The sequence below is a fragment of the Oncorhynchus kisutch genome, linkage group LG2 (assembly GCF_002021735.2).
Source record: "Oncorhynchus kisutch isolate 150728-3 linkage group LG2, Okis_V2, whole genome shotgun sequence".
NCBI classification, from domain to species: Eukaryota; Metazoa; Chordata; class Actinopteri; order Salmoniformes; family Salmonidae; genus Oncorhynchus; species Oncorhynchus kisutch.
The window spans coordinates 49,934,661-49,953,063 of NC_034175.2; the positions used below are offsets into that span (position 1 = coordinate 49,934,661).

Here is an 18,403-nt window from a genome sequence, read left to right on the forward strand (position 1 = left end):
CAATATAGACAATCATTGAGCAGTGAGCACACGCAGAGCAACATAGGACAAGCAAGACATAGCATACAGGCAGAGCAACATAGGACAAGCAAGACGTAGCATACAGACAGAGCAACATAGAACAAAAAAACAGAAAGACAACATTCATAAAAGCAACAAAGTGTTTCCACACCTCACAAGCTACAGAAAACAAACATGGAAAGGGGTAATATACAGCTAGGGATTATGATCACAAATCTGATTGACCTTTAGCCATGTATTCATACATTTTGCGAAAGTGTGATAGGTGGTGCAGTTATGTGTCTCTGGTGGTAGTGTATTCCAGACATGGGAAGCTCTCACAGAGAAAGCGGATTTACTAAAGGTGCTTTTCCTATACAGTCACCTCTCATGGCAGACCTTGTGGATCTGCTGCCATATGTTTGGGTTTTCTGTTTAACAAAAATACTGAGTGGAGGGGGTGCCAGGCCATTTAGGATCTTGAATACAAGACATGCATCGGTGTATTGCACAAGATTTTCCCAACTCAGGAGCTCATGCTTTCTGAGGATGTAACAGTGATGATGGCTATTGGGCTTCCTATCAAGCACTTTGAGAGCCTGTTTGTAGACAGACTGAATAGGTTTTAATGTTGTACAGCAAGCTTGGGCCCAACTAGTCAAGCAGTATGTTAAGTGGGGGAGTATCATAGATTTGAAGTACAGTTTTGCTACCTCTGTTGTCAAACAATTTCGTATAAATCAGAAATTAGCTAGGTTGAATACGGTTATCTGAATGACCTTTTTCACATGCTTTTTAAAAGTGAGGTTGGAATCAAGTATGATGCCAAGGTACTTCAAATCAGATACCACCTGGAGCTTCTCCCCTGACACATAGACATCTGGTTCAGTAGCATCTGTTGCCCTCTTTGTGAAGAACATGCAAACAGTTTTTTTCACATTGAGATGCAAACACGAGTCACTGAGCCACTTTGTAACCTGGACCATTACAGTAGTGAGGTCTTGTGCAGCTTGTTGTTTGCTCTATGCATGCACATATATCACTGTATCATCTGCATACATTTGAATTTCAGACCCAGTACAGACAGAAGGCAGATCATTAATGTACAGGCTGAACAGTAACCAACGTTAAGGTGCATTACCGACACCAAATGGACTGGAGTGTAGATCAGAGACAAGGAAGGTTTAAATCCTACCCATTGTGCTCATTTCCCTAAGAAAACAAAATACATAATGAAATACTACATCCAGGGCCGGATTAATGCAGAGGTTTAACGCAGTGGCGGTTCTAGACGATTTCAACTGGGGGGGCCAAGCTGGGGCCAGTTGTACTGTTAGAGGGGCCAGTTACATTAGACGTTATTGTTGTCATATCGTTTTCTTCACTGCATTGCAGGCATTAGCAGGAAAAAGACCATGTTCATAATCCTTAAACATTTTTTTGCATTTTCTGTCTAATAACGGATGTAAAAAAAATAACAATAGCAAAACATTAGTTATGTAAAAATGATTTCATACTCCACATTTAAGGGGGCCACAAGGGGGTCCAAAATGGTTGTCCAGTTTATTACTGGATCAATCCTGGTTTCCTGACCGTTAATAAGCAATCAAGACCTTTCTCGACCAGGACCACTGAGCTAAAGATTTTTACAACTCTCATTGTTCTATCTGTGACTAAACTGTCCAGGACTTATCTATTTTTTGCTGAACGGATATGAATTAGTTCAGACTTCCGGTTTCAGTCTTACCGAACCACCAAAATGGCGAAAGTCGCCAAAACACACGAAGGTAAGACTATTTATTTAGAAAATGTTGTAAATTGGTATTATAATTTAACTTGACGTACGTCGGGTTCCTATTAAAAAGAGGATCAATATGCATCCATTGTTTAGAAGCTAGCTACATGTTTTAGCAATATTTTCATTCGTGACAACCTAACGTTAAACGCAACGAGGACAGATCGCTAATGCCCCCCCCCCCCCCAACTGCTAGGCTAGCTAGACAATACAACATTTCTACAACCATGATTTCCTCTTGATCAGTATGCTCTCAATTATACTATTTGTGTAGGTGTTGCTATAAGAAACTTGCTATGGTATAGATATGGCTAGATTTATTTAACAGCGTCAGTGTTGTTGTAGAAACTAAAATGGCGTTGGAAGTATGGCATGATGTCGGACGGACACCGCACTGATCCTAGTATCATAACGTTTGACGTGTTCCAGATTACACGTATTATGAATACATTTTGTAGCTAAGTAGCTATGATAGCCAACGTTATTTGGATAATCTAATCTTTGTCCAACCAGTACGGTCTGATTGCGCTCAAATGGAAACTAATTTACCAGGCCCTAGGTCAGCGTTTTCCAAACTCGGTCCTGGGGAATCCAAGCAAGGGTTGCAGGTTAAGGTTTTATCCCTAGCGCTACACATCTGATTCACAAAATCAAATAATCATCAAGATTTGATTATTTTAATCGGCTGTGTAGTCCTAGGGCAAAAACGTGCCCCCCTTGGGGTCCCCAGAACCGAATTTGGGAAATGCTGCTTACTTTGTCAACACAGCGATCGATTTGAGCACAGATGAGAGCAAATGCGTGCTATACAAGCACACTAATTGATTACAATACAACAGTAGATAAAAAAAATAAAAATAAATGAAATATGTCGCTTATCACTACTTGCTGATGCTGTTTGAGTTTTTGTTCATTCTCATTTGGAAATATGCTTTATCTTAGGTGATGCGTTTGTACATATTTTTCAACACCCTGAAAGTCAATGGCTGTTGTGTTATTCTTCCCCCCTGTCCCCAGACATTGAGGCCCAGATCCTGGAGATCCAGGGTATGAAGGCTGCCCTGGTGGAGGAGGGAGCAGATCAGGGTGTGGGCCTGGACTCAACTGGATATTACGACCAGGAGATCTATGGTGGCAGTGACAGCCGCTTTGCTGGATATGTCACCTCCATTGCTGCCAATGAACAGGAGGATGTAAGTGTTGCATGTCAAATCCCAAAAATTGTCAAATTAAAAGTGTTTTATGTTGTCTGCAACACTGACATCCTCCTTCTCTTCCTAGGGGTGAGGCGTCATATTTTTAATGGTGTTGACTACTCCATTATGTCTTGTTTGCGAGCTGGGAGAGTCTGCCTTAAGTGGCTAGGCTTGACCAGACTCTTCTCTCTCTTATTTTCAGGATGACGAGGAGGACTCTTCAACAAGTCTACTTGGACAGAAGAAACCGGGGTATCATGCTCCGGTGGCTATACTCAATGCGATACCACAGTCAGATGAACAGGTTAGCCCCAGTAACACCATCTCCCTCTCCAGCTTTTGCAATAAGTGTAGAATTCTACTTTTGAGTTCAAACCTGACAGAGAACCTATTACTGAACCTTATTGCAAAAGTTTTGGATTTGCTTAATTTTCCTGCTACTATCTTGTCATAGACATTTTATTATGGCTAGTTCTCACATTAAATGTATGTTTACCATGATGACATGTATAGTAAAATGCTGTGTTCTCTCTCCTCTCAGTACGACCCGTTCGCAGAGCACAGGCCCGCCAAGATTGCAGAGCGTGAGGACGAGTACAAGGCCAGACGACGACAGATGATCATCTCTCCGGAGCGACTCGACCCCTTTGCAGACGGTAAATTTCACCCCTCCATCCTCCCTCCATGGTGTCCTCCCCTGTTCATGTTATACCCTCTCTCCCTTATCCCATGGCTGCCTTTCAAGAGTTTCAACCCACCTCTTGTTGCTTAGCCCTTCGAGCACTGTGCAACGGCTTGCTCCCCAGACTAAGACCTTCCCGTGGTAATCTTTCCTGGCCCGAGGGCGGTTGGTTCTCTTGTCACTGCGCCTTTTATCACTCATCATTTTCTCTCAATAAAATCTCTTTGCTTTGAGGCAAACGGTCTGCGATGCAGATACAAGGTTTTTTTTCTTCTTGGAAAATGACTAATTGTAAACAGGATTTAAGTAGTATAAAATAAATGTCTGCCAGTGAGGGGTTCCATTTTGTTTTAGGGAGAGGTGGTTTGCCGTTGTCTTGGTTAGACTTTCGTACCTAACACTACATGGGTGGCAGGTAGCTTGTGTGTGTCTCGAAGGGTTAACATACCCATGTGGCTATCTCATGTACTGATGGTGGAAAGAACTGTCTTACTCTTAAGAAAGGTATTAAGTAATGTGAGTAGCAAAGAAAATAAACTTCTATATGGGGTTGATGGTCAACTTTGGGGTAATTCACCTGCTCGTGCAATATGCCGCACCCTACTGTGCCCAGTAGGCGGGAACACAATGACCCCACACACACACCACCCCAGAAACGTGCTGGCTGTATGAAGCTTGGCTCCAAGTCACTGAAAGCCCCTAGATGGCAGACCACCTGGGTACAGATCTGAAGTATTTCTGTGTAGAACAAGAACACATAAAAGGAGCAATGCAATCAGACCACCCCTTTTCTTCCAAGTGGCCCTTCCTTCACTCCACTACAGTATCATTGTGCAGGCTTATGGTCAGTTACCACCACTGTTGGCTTGTCAGACTTCTAGGGGTTGGGGAACTTCCATTAGAAAAGGACAGGACGTCACAAATTATGTGTGTCATCAACATTACTGAGTTATGGTCTCAGATTTCAACACACATTTAATTGGCTTTTGGTCCAAGTCGGTTCAGGCGTCGTAACTTGGACTCCAAGTGTGTGATTTAATAGAGTGAATTACAATTGCGGTTTAATCTTTGGCAATGGGCTTGTCTTGCCCCTTACCCCTCACAGGGGCAAGGAGCCGTCAACTAGCTATATTCACATTCCTCAAGGACTATTCAGTTCATTTAGGCTATCAGTTAACAAGGAGGGCCTGTCTCTCAAAATATGGCTTGACTAGCCATTGAGCATTTGATTAACTAAGCACACACCTTCTAGAATAGGATTAAGGTATTTATCTACACAATGCAACAATTTGTTTGTAGCGACTGAAGCACCCATGTCTCTTTTCTGAGATGAAGTGGCCTCAGTGCCTCTATGTAGTCTGGGTAGGCCTGTATCAAGCCTGCATGTAGACAGCTCTGTCATATACAAAGATGTTGTGTAAATATATTTCTATTTTACATCTTTGTAAAATAGAAACATATCAAGAAATCTGTGTGCCGCAATTCCACAGGCCCATACTAACTGTCCTTAATTTCTCTCCTACAGCAGTACTGCTTTGCCAGTCCTGTACTGCACTCTCTTAAGGGTGCAGCAACTCATCCTGTGTAGGTTATGGTGAACAGACAGAAGCGTGCGCTTGTCAGTTTTGTCAGGGTCCGCTGGTTGTCTGTCTGGGTGGGGGGCAGCTCTTACTCAATAAACCTCTACCATAAGAACCTTTTTAATTTTGTCTTCTACCCTAGACTTTATATCATTACATTTAAACCATAGCAATTTCATGGTAGTCTTTTGCTTTAGATTGATTTTGTCATTCGTAATGAATTTAAAGAAAATATATTGTTCTAAAAAGGAAGCCAAGATCTACGTTTACGAAGTCGAAATAGCAATCGACTGATGTCAAACTACCAGCTGCTTAGTAGCAGGCAGCCTGTCCCCCCCCCCCCCCCCCCCCCCTCCCCCTGGAACTAATCCTAGCCTTCACGGCCCCTGAAGTAAACGTGTAACTACATATAGATGCTCTCCCTACCCTGGGTTACATAAAGTAGCTACACATTTATCTCACAAGAAGATTCTTAGATTTGGGAACAATTTAGATTTGAATTGTATTAATCAATACTTCACAATCTAGAGGGTATTTGACATATTTTCATTTATTTAAGGTTTGAGCCCCAGGAGGAATTTTCTTTTGAGTGACGTAAAAAGAAATCACAGGTGGTATGCTTATGTGTGTGAGTTCCAACCCTTTTCCAAAGTGTTACTAATGGTAAAGAGACATTTTCTAGGCTTCTTTTCTGCCGGTTGAAGTCTGACTGCAGAAGGACCCTTGGCACTGAAAGTGTACGTATTCTGGAGAGCACAGCCCAGGACCCCTGCATCAGTGATGGCTTTATCCTCGCCTGTTATCTCCTTAAAAGAAAGAAAAAACCCCACCTCAGCTCTTTCTCAATGTATCTGCCTGTTGTTTTTTATTCAGCTATGTTTGTATGTAACACAAGCAAGAGAGGACTGCCTGTATGTTGTGTATCTAGGGTTGTCTTGTTGTGATTCAGCTTAAGGAACTAATACAGTAAAAGTTTCTAAAGAAGTGAGGGCCTAGCTGAGCTGGCTGTGTTTTACTTGCTGTGTTTTATGAATCCGGGTCCTGGGGCGTGTTCTAATCGGCTGCCCTGTGTCTTGTTGGTGCTCTCTCGCGCAGGGGGCAAAACGCCGGACCCAAAGCTGCAGTCCAGGTCGTACATGGATGTCATGAAGGAGCAGCACCTGACCAAAGAGGAGGTAAGACAGACCAGATATACCTCCTTTGTGGTTTAGCTCAAGGGCATAACTTTGTCTTCAGGTAATGTGTCTATTAGTGGTGTATCCATAGAGGGTTATAATTTTTGAGAATATTTCATTATGTGGGTCTGTTCAGTGTGGGGTTTTGTTGCCTTCAATAGACTTCTGTCCTACAAACCTCACAGGAAACTTTTCCCTGTTGTGGTTAGTCTCTGGTTCGTGTTCTCACTCTCTTCTCCCTTTATGCAGAAAGAGATCCGTCAGCAGATGGCAGAAAAGGCCAAGACGGGAGACCTGAAGGCTGTCAACGGCTCTGCTGCCTCCCAGGCTGCCGCTGCCGCCGCCAAGCGCAAACGCCGCTGGGACCAGACGGCCGAGAAACAGGACCAATCAGGAACCCCCAGCAACACCGGCACACCCAAGAAGATGTCTAGCTGGGACCAGGCTGACCAGGCTGCTGAGGTAAAACATATTATCTTAGCTGATCAGATCAATCAAGTTTGTACCTTACTGTGACTTGGTGCGAGCTAGTGTTTGATCAGCAAATTATATAGGACCTAGTGTTGGTTTTTGGGGCAGTTTATTTCTGTCTTGCCTTGACTTGAATCAAATTTTTTATGCTTCTAGTGGAACTAAGGACATCAACCTGGCTTCATTTCTGGTCTGTAAGAATTCATTGATCCCTTTATCCCCTGACTCTTTCTCTCTCGCGCTCTCCACAGCAGACCCCAGGACACACCCCTGGCCACACCCCCTCCAACAGCCGCTGGGACGAGACCCCTGGCAGGAATAAGGGCAGCGAGACCCCAGGGGCCACTCCCAGCTCCCGGATGTGGGACCCAACCCCCAGCCACACCCCGGCCGGAGCAGCCACCCCAGGCAGGGGGGACACACCGGGACACACCACCCCCGGACATGGGGGAGCCACAGGCAGCGTGCGCAAAAACCGTTGGGATGAGACCCCCAAGACTGAGAGGGAGACCCCTGGTCATGGTAGTGGTTGGGCCGAGACTCCCCGTACAGACAGAGGAGACGAGTCTGTGGGAGAGACCCCTACCCCCGGGGCCAGTAAGAGGAAGTCCCGTTGGGACGAGACCCCTGCCAGCCAGATGGGTTCTTCCACTCCACTGATGACCCCTGGGAAGACCCCCATTGGAACCCCTGCCATGAATATGGCCACTCCCTCTCCAGGTACTGTCAATCACCTAACCTGCATTTCAACCCATTTTCAATTTAGAGGTAGAATATCATTTAAAACTGATAACCGTTGGCAAATCATGTTTGCTATTAGGTACTTGTTGTTCATTTATTAGTGATATAAATTACTAGTAATAGAAGTAGTAGAATGTCCCACTAAGACGTGATACTAGGTTGAGGCGTGTTTTACATTGTGTTTCCTATCCTGTCAGGTCACCTGATGAGCATGACCCCAGAGCAGCTGCAGGCGTGGCGTTGGGAGAGGGAGATCGATGAGAGAAACCGACCTCTCACAGACGATGAGCTGGACGCCATGTTCCCAGAGGGATACAAGGTAGAGTAGACTCTCTCGCACTCACCAGCACAATGGAGAAATCACATCATATCTATCTATATTAGATGAGTGAATAGTCTTCAGGGATATGATAATGAGTTGGAACAGGACAGTTTGTCTCTGGTCAGTGTCACGTTCTGTCTCTCTGGGTTCAGTTCCCCACAACGGCGCGTCTCTTACTGAAGACATCAAGGCGTCTGAGAAGACCTCAATCCTGTACACACAAAAAGAGTAAACCGTACTGTAAAATAAGTTAACTGTATAGTAAGTGAACAGTACTGATGTTTCATCTTCCACCTCCCTCCACAGGTCCTTCCCCCACCAGCAGGCTATGTGCCCATCCGTACCCCGGCCCGGAAGCTGTCTGCCACACCCACCCCCATGGGGGGCATGACGGGCTTCCACATGCAGCAGGAGGACCGCTCCATGAAGCAGATCAACGACCAGCCCAGTGGGAACCTGCCCTTCCTCAAACCAGACGACATCCAGTACTTTGATAAACTGCTGGTTGAGGTAGATGAGTCCACTCTGAGCCCAGAGGAACAGAAGGAGCGTAAGATCATGAAACTGCTGCTGAAGATCAAGAACGGAACACCTCCCATGAGAAAGGTGAGACCAGCTGCCAACTGTCCTCATAGTTGACCACAGAATAAAAAAAATGCAACTTTCCCTGACCAAGATGGCTGTCATTATCCGCACATTCTACGAGCTATAAAGGTTTATGACATAGGCTACTCGAGTGTCATATTGTATCTATGGTCTTTATTCCATCTTCCTTTTGGTGTGTAACTCTCACCACTGAAAAGTCAACTGTCCAGTCTAACCCCATTGCGTCTCTCCTCAGGCTGCCCTGCGTCAGATCACAGACAAGGCGAGGGAGTTTGGAGCAGGGCCCCTGTTCAACCAGATCCTGCCCCTGCTCATGTCTCCTACTCTGGAGGACCAGGAGCGCCACCTACTGGTCAAGGTCATCGACCGCATCCTCTACAAGCTGGACGATCTCGTCCGCCCATATGTACACAAGGTGGGTCGGTGTGTGTGTGAGAGTGGCAGTACTCTGACTCTGTTACACTATGTCTCCTGTGCTGAGATTGGCACTGTGTGTGGTTCACTAATTGACTCTCTGTTCCCCAGATCCTGGTGGTGATTGAGCCCCTGCTGATTGATGAAGATTACTACGCCAGAGTGGAGGGCAGAGAGATCATCTCTAACTTGGCCAAGGTGAGCCCCACTCCCAGACCAATAATGTACTCCCACACCCACCACAGTTAGGTAATATGCCTGTTGGACCTGTCCGTGGTCAGATCAGGGCTAGTACTTCGCTAGCTGAAAAACCAGCACGAGAACTAGTCGATTTGACATCCATTTCTGTTCTCACCCTGCACCTGTTGGTTACATTCCTACAGCGAGTAGAGAATATTTTTTTCTCTCTCCTGAAATCACATTAGAAAAAGACACTTATGCTGTCTATGCAAGCAGTGTCATGAACACCAATTAATCTGTTGATCTCTTTCCATGTCTCTCTCCTTCCCTCCCTTTCTAGGCTGCCGGCCTGGCCACTATGATCTCCACCATGAGGCCTGATATTGACAACATGGATGAGTATGTCAGAAATACAACAGCCAGAGCTTTCGCTGTCGTAGCGTCCGCTCTGGGTATCCCATCCCTGCTGCCCTTCCTCAAGGCTGTGTGTAAGAGCAAGAAGTCATGGCAGGCCCGCCACACGGGCATCAAGATTGTCCAGCAGATCGCCATCCTCATGGGTTGTGCCATCCTGCCCCATCTGAGGAGTTTGGTGGAGATCATCGAGCATGGTGAGCTGAGGGAGCGACACAGATAGTATGTGACTTGAAGGGGTAGTTTAGTTCTACTATCTAGTAATAGCCATTTTGTTATTTTTGGGTGTTACTGTCTAGTAAATGTGATATGTAGTTTAGCTTTTTTATTTAAAAACAATGTATGCTTTTTCAGGCTCATTTGCTTTTTAAGCATTTCACACATGGTCACGAAACACACTACCAGGAAGGATAAAATATGATCTCTTACTGACCTTTACTGTCTGCGCCCCCCTCAGGTCTGGTGGATGAGCAGCAGAAGGTGCGGACCATCAGTGCCCTGGCCATTGCTGCCCTGGCGGAGGCTGCCACTCCCTACGGTATCGAGTCCTTTGACTCCGTACTCAAACCCCTGTGGAAAGGTATCAGACAGCACAGAGGAAAGGTGAGGACAAAACACTAGAGGACCAAACTGTTGAGGACCCATTGCCTTCGGTTACATGTCTGCGAATCATTCTCGCCTGTTGGACCTATCAGTGGTCAGATCAGGGCTAGTACTTCGCTAGATTGACACCAACATGAGAACTGGCAGATGTGACATAATTTCACTTCTGTTCTCACCCTGCACTTGTTGGTTACATTCTTAAAACAAGTAGTTAATACAAGTTAACCTGAAATCACATTCAACTTTATCAGAGTATCTTGGCTGTGTCGACCTGGTAACTGAGTTAAACCTCTGGGTTCCAGGGTCTGGCTGCGTTCCTGAAGGCCATTGGCTACCTGATCCCTCTAATGGATGCTGAGTATGCTAACTACTACACCAGAGAGGTCATGCTGATCCTCATCAGAGAGTTCCAGTCCCCTGACGAGGAGATGAAGAAGATCGTGCTCAAGGTGAGGGAGCCTAACTTTGTGTGTGTGTGTTTGTGCGCGAATCATTCTCGCCTGTTCGACCTATCAGTGGTCAGATCAGGGCTAGTACTTCGCTAGATGGACACCAACATGAGATCTGGCAGATGTGACATCATTTCACTTCTGTTCTCACCCTGCACCCGTTGGTTACATTTCCAAAATGGAAAGAAGTTGCTAGCTAGTACACTTCAAACAGAATTGGTGTATGTGTGGCCTGTTTCTAACCCCCATTGTTCCCCCTCTCTTCCAGGTGGTGAAACAGTGCTGTGGTACTGACGGTGTGGAGGCCAACTACATCAAGACAGAGATCCTGCCCCCCTTCTTCAAGCACTTCTGGCAGCACAGGATGGCCCTGGACAGACGCAACTACAGACAGGTAGGTACGCACAACTCACACACACATGACTCCATACACTAACGACATGCTGAATTTGGTTGGTCAAGTAGGCAGTTGTGTATCAAGTATAAATAGAAAAGCAGAAATGAAGGTCTGTGCCAAGGCTTGTAGCAGAAGATGACTGGTGATTTTAGAGTTAGATTTACTAAGTAAAGTTCGACATTAAGTTGAACTATACCAAGCAATGATAAGCAGAAGATTTTATGGCTGGATTTCAATGTTTAGTTCAACGTTAATTAATCACTGCCGTGTTTCCCTCGAGGCATGAACTGACCCAATCCCCCCCCCCCCCCCCCCCCCCCCCCCCCCCATCTCTCCAGCTGGTGGACACCACAGTAGAGCTGGCCAACAAGGTGGGAGCAGCAGAGATCATCTCTCGTATAGTAGATGACCTGAAGGACGAGGCAGAGCAGTACAGGAAGATGGTGATGGAGACCATAGAGAAGATCATGGGGAACCTGGGAGCTGCTGACATCGACCACAAGCTGGAGGAGCAGCTGATCGATGGCATCCTGTACGCCTTCCAGGAACAGACCACTGAGGTGAGACCTGGGGCACGTTCAGCGAGGAACAGTGTTGTGGAGCGTTCAGATAGAAATGGTTTATGTAGAACAAATATGCCTTTATGACCTGTAGAATAAGGAATCGTGTCAGCTCTATTCATCACATTTCTATCTGCAAGGTTCCAGAATGTTTGCCGACAACCTGGCTCAGGGTATAACTTTAGGGACATAACGTTGGGGAATGTTCAGATAGACATTTTGTAAAGCCTGTGATGAAACAAGTTATCCCTGTCTGAACAGCATTGTGGACTTGTGGTAGTCTGAGGTTTGATGGGAGATTCATATTGATTGGAATGGGCAAGCATCTGTGTCTGAAATGGCATACTATTCCATTTAAACCAGAGCCCTATGGGCTTTGGTCAAATGTAGTGCAGTATATAGGGAATAGGATGCCATTTTGAAAGCAGACACTGTCCATTAGCCTACCTATGTAGACTGTAGACGAAGACTAACTCTAGTTGACCTCTGACCCTGTGTAGGACTCTGTAATGCTGAACGGGTTTGGCACGGTGGTGAATGCCCTGGGGAAGAGGGTGAAGCCCTACCTGCCTCAGATCTGTGGTACGGTACTGTGGCGTCTCAACAACAAGTCTGCCAAGGTCCGCCAGCAGGCTGCTGACCTCATCTCTCGTACCGCCGTGGTCATGAAGACCTGCCAGGAGGTTAGACTGACTCAGACACACACTCGTACTCTCACTCATAAACTTAGCTACGAACGTCACTAAAGATGTGCAGCGTTTCTCTTCCTTTCTAAACCTCTCTTTCTCCCCTCAACAGGAGAAGCTGATGGGTCACCTGGGAGTGGTGTTATATGAGTACCTAGGAGAGGAGTATCCTGAAGTACTGGGAAGCATCCTCGGTGCTCTCAAGGCCATCGTCAACGTCATCGGTACGTAAACATCACCCTCTCACTACGACACCGGTCTTCTCTCTGCGAATCAATCTCGCCTGTTCGACCTATCCGTGGTCAGATCAGGGCTAGTACTTCGCTAGATTGACACCAACACGAGAACTGGCAGATGTGACATCATTTCACTTCTGTTCTCACCCTGCACCCGTTGGTTACAAATGAAAAGTCAATTGGCATATAGTGTCTTCCAAAACACAATTTATTCTCCTTGTTATATAGCTCAGGACACCATTCCTCTTGCTTCCTGAAACATACGCTGCAATTATTTATGAGAAAGCACTCAAGTTGGAAGAGAAATGCCTATGAATGAATTGGGTTAGTTCAGTGAAGAACATGGATTGGTCTGTACAGAGGGTTCAACAGCATTAACATTAGAAGAGTGGTTATGGTAGTAGTAGTGGTGGTAATAGTAAGACTGGTTGATATGCATCAGACATCTGATTGGTTGTCTTTCCTGTCATTCATAGGCATGCATAAGATGACTCCACCAATCAAAGACCTGCTGCCGCGCCTGACGCCAATCTTGAAGAACAGACATGAGAAGGTGCAGGAGAACTGTATTGACCTGGTGGGCAGGATTGCTGACAGGTATGTGTGTGGTGAAGGCCTTGTATATTTCAATCTTTGACTCTCAATTCGACTTTCCTCGACATCCTGTCTCTTCCTTCTCAACCGTATTGGAGAAGGTTCCAGTTCCCTCTGGGAGAGGAGGAAAGATGAATTGAGAGAGCCTCTGACGCCTACTCATATGTGCAGAAATTGATACACTAGTAGATGTTTCATCAACCATGTTATAACTCCTACCCTGCTCTGTCTGTGTAGGGGTGCTGAGTACGTGTCGGCCAGGGAATGGATGCGGATCTGTTTTGAGCTGCTGGAGCTCCTGAAGGCCCACAAGAAGGCCATCCGCAGAGCCACTGTCAACACCTTTGGATACATCGCCAAGGCTATCGGGTGAGTGCTACAGTCTCTGGCTAATTCATGACCATACCATCCTCACAGTTTGTCATCTATTAGGGATTCGGTTTGGAAATTAAATGTCTGCTCAAGGACGTTGTGTTCAATTGAATGTTTTCCCCTCTCAAATGTGAGCATTTTCAATTGTGCTTGGTCATATTCCCTTTGCTGTTGTGGTTTTTAATGTGCACTGATTTAGCATGTGGGTGACTTCCTGACCCCTCTCTCCCCCTCCAGACCCCATGACGTGCTGGCCACACTACTAAACAACCTGAAGGTTCAGGAGCGTCAGAACAGAGTGTGTACTACCGTAGCCATCGCCATCGTGGCTGAGACCTGTTCTCCCTTCACCGTGCTCCCCGCGCTCATGAATGAGTACCGCGTGCCAGAGCTCAACGTGCAGAATGGCGTGCTCAAGTCCCTCTCCTTCCTGTTTGAGTACATTGGGGAGATGGGCAAGGACTACATTTACGCTGTCACGCCCCTGCTGGAGGATGCACTGATGGACAGGTGAAAGGATTGCAGCATTGTGATGTTTTTGCTTCAGTTCTAGTAACTCCCTGAACTCCTTCACTACCCAGATAAACATAACATTTCCCTCCTAATACGTATTCATTATATCTACAAGCAGTACATTTAACAACTAGCCGTGGTGAGCTTCAGCCCTGTATGTCAACAGTGTTGGCAGGCAGTTGACTTGGTGGTATTATGCCTGCGAATCATTCTCGCCTGTTCGACCTATCAGTGGTCAGATCAGGGCTAGTACTTCGCTAGATGGACACCAACATGAGAACTGGCAGATGTGACATCATTTCACTTCTGTTCTCACCCTGCACCCGTTGGTTACAAAGTAAAGTGTAATTCATTGTCAGTGAGGATTTCACCCTCAGCCTTAGAATATGCAGTGCATTTGGAAAGTATTCAGACCCCTTGACTTTCCACATGTTATGTTACAGCCTTATTCCAAAATGTATTAAATCGTTCCCCCCCTCAATCTACACACAGTACCCCATAATGACAAAGCAAAAACAAGTTTAGACATTTTTTCTAACTAATAAAAAAAAAAGAATCACATTAACATAAGTATTCAGACCCTTTACTCAGTACTTTGTTGAAGCATCTTTGGCAGTGATTACAGCCTCAAGTCTTCTTGGGTATGACGCTACAAGCTTGGCACACATGTATTTGGTGAGTTTCTCCCATTCCTCTCTGCAGATCCTCTCAAGTTCTGTTGGATTGGGAGCGTTGGTGCACAGCTATTTTCAGGTCTATCCAGAGATGTTCGATCAGGTTCAAGTCTGGGTTCTGGTTGGGCCACTCGAGGACAATTAGAGACTTGTCCTGAAGTCACTCCTGCATTGTCTTGGCTGTGTGCTCAGGGTTGTTGTCCTGTTTTTAATGTTTTTTTTACCTTTATTTTACTAGGCAAGTCAGTTAAGAACAAATTCTTATTTTCAATGACGGCCTAGGAACAGTGGGTTAACTGCCTGTTCAGGGGCAGAACGACAGATTTGTACCTTGTCAGCTCGGGTAATCGAACTTGCAACCTTTCAGTTACTATTCCAACGCTCTAACCACTAGGCTACCCTGCCGCCCCAGGGAAGGTGTTGGAAGGTGAACCTTTGCCCCCAGTCTGTGCTCTGGATCAGGTTTTCATCAAGGATCTCTGTACTTTGCTCCATTCATCTTTCCCTTGATCCTGACTAGTCTCCCAGTCCCAGCTGCTGAAAAACATCTCCACAGATGATGCTGCCGCCACCATGCTTCATCGTAGGGATGGTGCCAGGTTTCTTCCAGACGTGACACTTTGCAGTCAGGCCAAAGAGTTCAAACTTGGTTTCATCAGGCCAGAGAATCTTGTTTCTCATCTTTAGGTGCCTTTTGGCGAACTCCAAGCAGGTTGTCATGTGCCTTTTACTGAGGAGTGGCTTCTGTCTGGCCAGTCTACCGTAAAGGCCTGATTAGTGGGAGTGCACCAGAGATGGTTGTCCTTCTGGAATGTTCTCCCATCTCCACAAGGGAACTCTAGAGCTCTGTCTGAGTAACCATCGGGTTCTTAGTCAGAGAGGTGACCAAGGCCCTTCTCCCCCGATTGCTCAGTTTGGCCGTGCGGCCAGCTCTAGGAAGAGTCTTGGTGGTTCCAAACTTCTTCCATTTAAGAATGATGGAGGCCACTGTGTTCTTGGACCTTCAATACTGCAAAAAATGTTGGTACCTGTGCCTCGACAAAATCCTGTCTCTGAGTTCTACGGACAATTCCTTCGACCTCATGGCTTGGTTTTTGCTCTGACATGCACTGTCAACTGTGGGACCTTATATAGACAGGTGTGTGCCTTTCCAAATCATGTCCAATCAATTGAATTTACCACAGGATGACTCCAAGTTGTAGAAACATCAAGGATGATCAATGGAAACAGGGTGCACCTGAGCTCAATTTAGAGTTTCATGGCAAAGGGCCTGAATACTTATCTAAAGGTATTTGTTTCTTATTTTTAATACATTTGCAAATATTTCTAAAACCATTTTCGCTTCGTCATTATGGGGTAGTGTGTAGAGATTTCTGACAAAACATTTATTTAATCCAATTTATAATAAGGCTGTAATGTAACATTTTGAAAAAGGTGAAGGGGTCTGAATACTTTCCAAAGGCCCTTTCCACCTTTTGATTGGACCCATGTTAACCCTGTTTCCCCACTTTCTCTCCTCCTTACAGAGACTTGGTCCACAGACAGACAGCCAGTGCCGTGGTGCAGCACATGTCCCTGGGTGTCTACGGCTTTGGCTGTGAAGACTCTCTCAACCACCTGCTCAACTATGTGTGGCCCAACGTGTTTGAGACGTCGCCCCACGTCATCCAGGCTGTGATGGGGGCCTTGGAAGGCCTCAGGGTGGCCATCGGCCCCTGCCGCATGCTGCAGTATTGCCTACAGGTAACTACTATCACTACTGCCTACATCAAGGGTGGGTGAACTACGACCCGTGAGCCACGTCCCCCGCCCAGATTTAAATGGCCGGTCCCTAAAAAAATCTGTGGACCTCCGACTTTCGAAATCCAGATGTGGCCTGTAAGCCACAAGGTTTATAGGAACTTATATTTCTATCAACCGAAACCTACCCTTTATGGCGTCCATGAAAGAACTGCTGTGGATATTTAGCAAAAATAACAAACGGAATGAAAATATAGGAGCACTGTAAGTACACCCATTGAGTGTGATGCTCTCTAACACAGTCTCCTCTCCCCAGGGTCTGTTCCACCCAGCCAGGAAGGTGCGAGACGTCTACTGGAAGATCTACAACTCTATCTACATCGGCTCCCAGGATGCTCTCATTGCTCATTACCCACACGTCTACAACGATGAGAAGAACCCTTACCTCCGCTATGAGCTGGAGTACTTCTTGTGATTCTGCTCTTCTCACTCTGACGATTTCTCTCCCTCTTCTCTTGGTCCTATCTCTCTTTGTGTATAGGACTTGGTCCATGTTTTTATATTATTTATCTCCTCTGTCTTTGTAGTGGTTGTATCCAACACAGCCACAGTGGCTGTGGCCTGAGATTCATTTTTAATACAATAAAAACTGTGTATGATAGGGAAATGGAGTATAAAATGGAGCAGCTTCTTAGAGCTTGTATGTATTGTTTTGTTTTATTTCTCCTTTTATAATCATTTCCATAAGGAATGACAGACAGTACAGTGAAGTGCAGGCTCTAAGTTAGCCTTGTTATGGAATGGAAAAGCAACTCAGTGAAACTCTTTAAAATATTGTCATGGTTTCTTTTTACCGGCCTTGACCGTTCCTTCTCAATGCTTTGCTCGCTTATCAGTGATCACCCCCCTGTTCTTATCAGAATGTTGCTTTATTTGACTGAATAAACGTTTGTGTAGAAAATAAAACCTCTGCTTTATTGAGTTAGTCAAAGTAAAGCATGAGACATGACTACTCAAAGGAGTAATAATATGGAAAGCGGTCTATGAAAAGTACAATCTTCCTTTCCCTATGTCTGGTCATAACCTTGGAGGGAAAAGGGAATATGTGAGAACATACCAGCATTCTCCAGATTCAAATTCCACACATCACCTTTGCCACCTTGTCATGTCACAACCTCATGTTCCACAGGCACTACTAGTCTTAGGTGAATGATTTTTTAAAATGCAGTTAAATGTACACAAGCTGGCGTAGAACATCGACCATACCAAATTAGCTATATTTCACCATGAAATGCCACAAGATTACATTACAAAGGCTACAGTTTGTTCAGAAATCAACCCTCTATAATGCCTTTTGTTCCCTTATCAGGCCCTGTCATCCTGCTGAGACATAACAGACCAAGGTGAAGGAGTGCTCCGGGTAGCTAGCCCTGTGGTTTTGATGTGGAAGCGAATGCTTGCGTGCCTCTAAGGCTATATGGGAATTCTGGGAAAGGACGTGTGTGTTTGGGCTACAGTCAGTGGGTGGGAGAGAATCAAGGGCAAGGCCCCAATTGGCCTATAGGTAAAGACTGCTGACACTATATTTTTTGTACTAAAAGCACTTTAAATTGAGGATTTCTATTACCCGTGCTTTTTAGTTCAGGACTGCTTAATCTGTCCAGGAAACTGGCCCTATATGTTTGTGGGACACCCTCAGGTTACGCCAGAAGCAACACTTACTCATGTATCTGTTAACAGAACCGCTCTAAAGGTCTGATGATGTCATGCAAGAAGGTGCAAAGGCACCATCGTTCATAATAGATCAATGGTACATATGTTACTCATCGTGTGGGTTAAGGTCAGTGGAGCGAGGCAGTGGACCTAGTCCTGTCCCCATGCTGTAACATGGCTATAGTCAACCTATCACCAAGGAAGAGCTCCAAATCTTCATGGAGACCATTTCATAGTGTGGTCCTTGAACTGGGCAACCAGCGCACAGACAGGCACCCAGGCAGTCTCCC

At 45.7% G+C, this 18,403-nt stretch overlaps 1 protein-coding gene and 1 non-coding gene across 6 annotated transcripts; both read left to right on the forward strand.

Moving 5' to 3' along the window:
- The first annotated feature begins 1,689 nt into the window (after window positions 1-1,689).
- On the forward strand, window positions 1,690-17,377 carry LOC109904380 (splicing factor 3B subunit 1). 5 transcript variants are annotated; one of them, XM_031796614.1, is made up of 23 exons: window positions 1,692-1,787; window positions 2,813-2,988; window positions 3,194-3,295; window positions 3,533-3,647; window positions 6,349-6,428; window positions 6,678-6,890; window positions 7,151-7,619; window positions 7,838-7,959; window positions 8,269-8,568; window positions 8,804-8,983; window positions 9,094-9,180; window positions 9,503-9,773; window positions 10,034-10,179; window positions 10,482-10,628; window positions 10,897-11,022; window positions 11,364-11,585; window positions 12,086-12,268; window positions 12,384-12,495; window positions 12,984-13,104; window positions 13,339-13,470; window positions 13,711-13,983; window positions 16,187-16,403; window positions 16,717-17,377. In XM_031796614.1, the coding sequence occupies exons 1-23, from the start codon at window positions 1,760-1,762 to the stop codon at window positions 16,873-16,875; spliced, it is 3,981 nt and encodes a 1,326-aa protein (XP_031652474.1). In that variant the 5' UTR covers window positions 1,692-1,759; the 3' UTR covers window positions 16,876-17,377. The 5 variants fall into 5 exon arrangements, with proteins under 5 accessions (XP_031652501.1, XP_031652474.1, XP_031652483.1 ...); XM_031796623.1 differs by having other exon boundaries at window positions 7,154-7,619; XM_031796631.1 differs by having other exon boundaries at window positions 1,740-1,787; window positions 5,199-6,428.
- Window positions 11,808-11,877, forward strand: LOC116356889 (small nucleolar RNA R38). Its single transcript, XR_004205187.1, has one exon. It is a non-coding gene; the product is annotated as a small nucleolar RNA R38 (small nucleolar RNA).
- Window positions 17,378-18,403: the final 1,026 nt, after the last annotated feature.

Excerpts from the sequence above, each read along its gene's own strand:
- LOC109904380 (XM_031796614.1), top strand. The coding sequence starts at position 1,760 with ATGGCGAAAGTCGCCAAAACACACGAAG. Across the intron at positions 10,180-10,481 it reads TCAGACAGCACAGAGGAAAG|GGTCTGGCTGCGTTCCTGAA; the intron begins GTGAGGACAAAA and ends TCTGGGTTCCAG. Across the intron at positions 11,023-11,363 it reads ACAGACGCAACTACAGACAG|CTGGTGGACACCACAGTAGA; the intron begins GTAGGTACGCAC and ends CCATCTCTCCAG.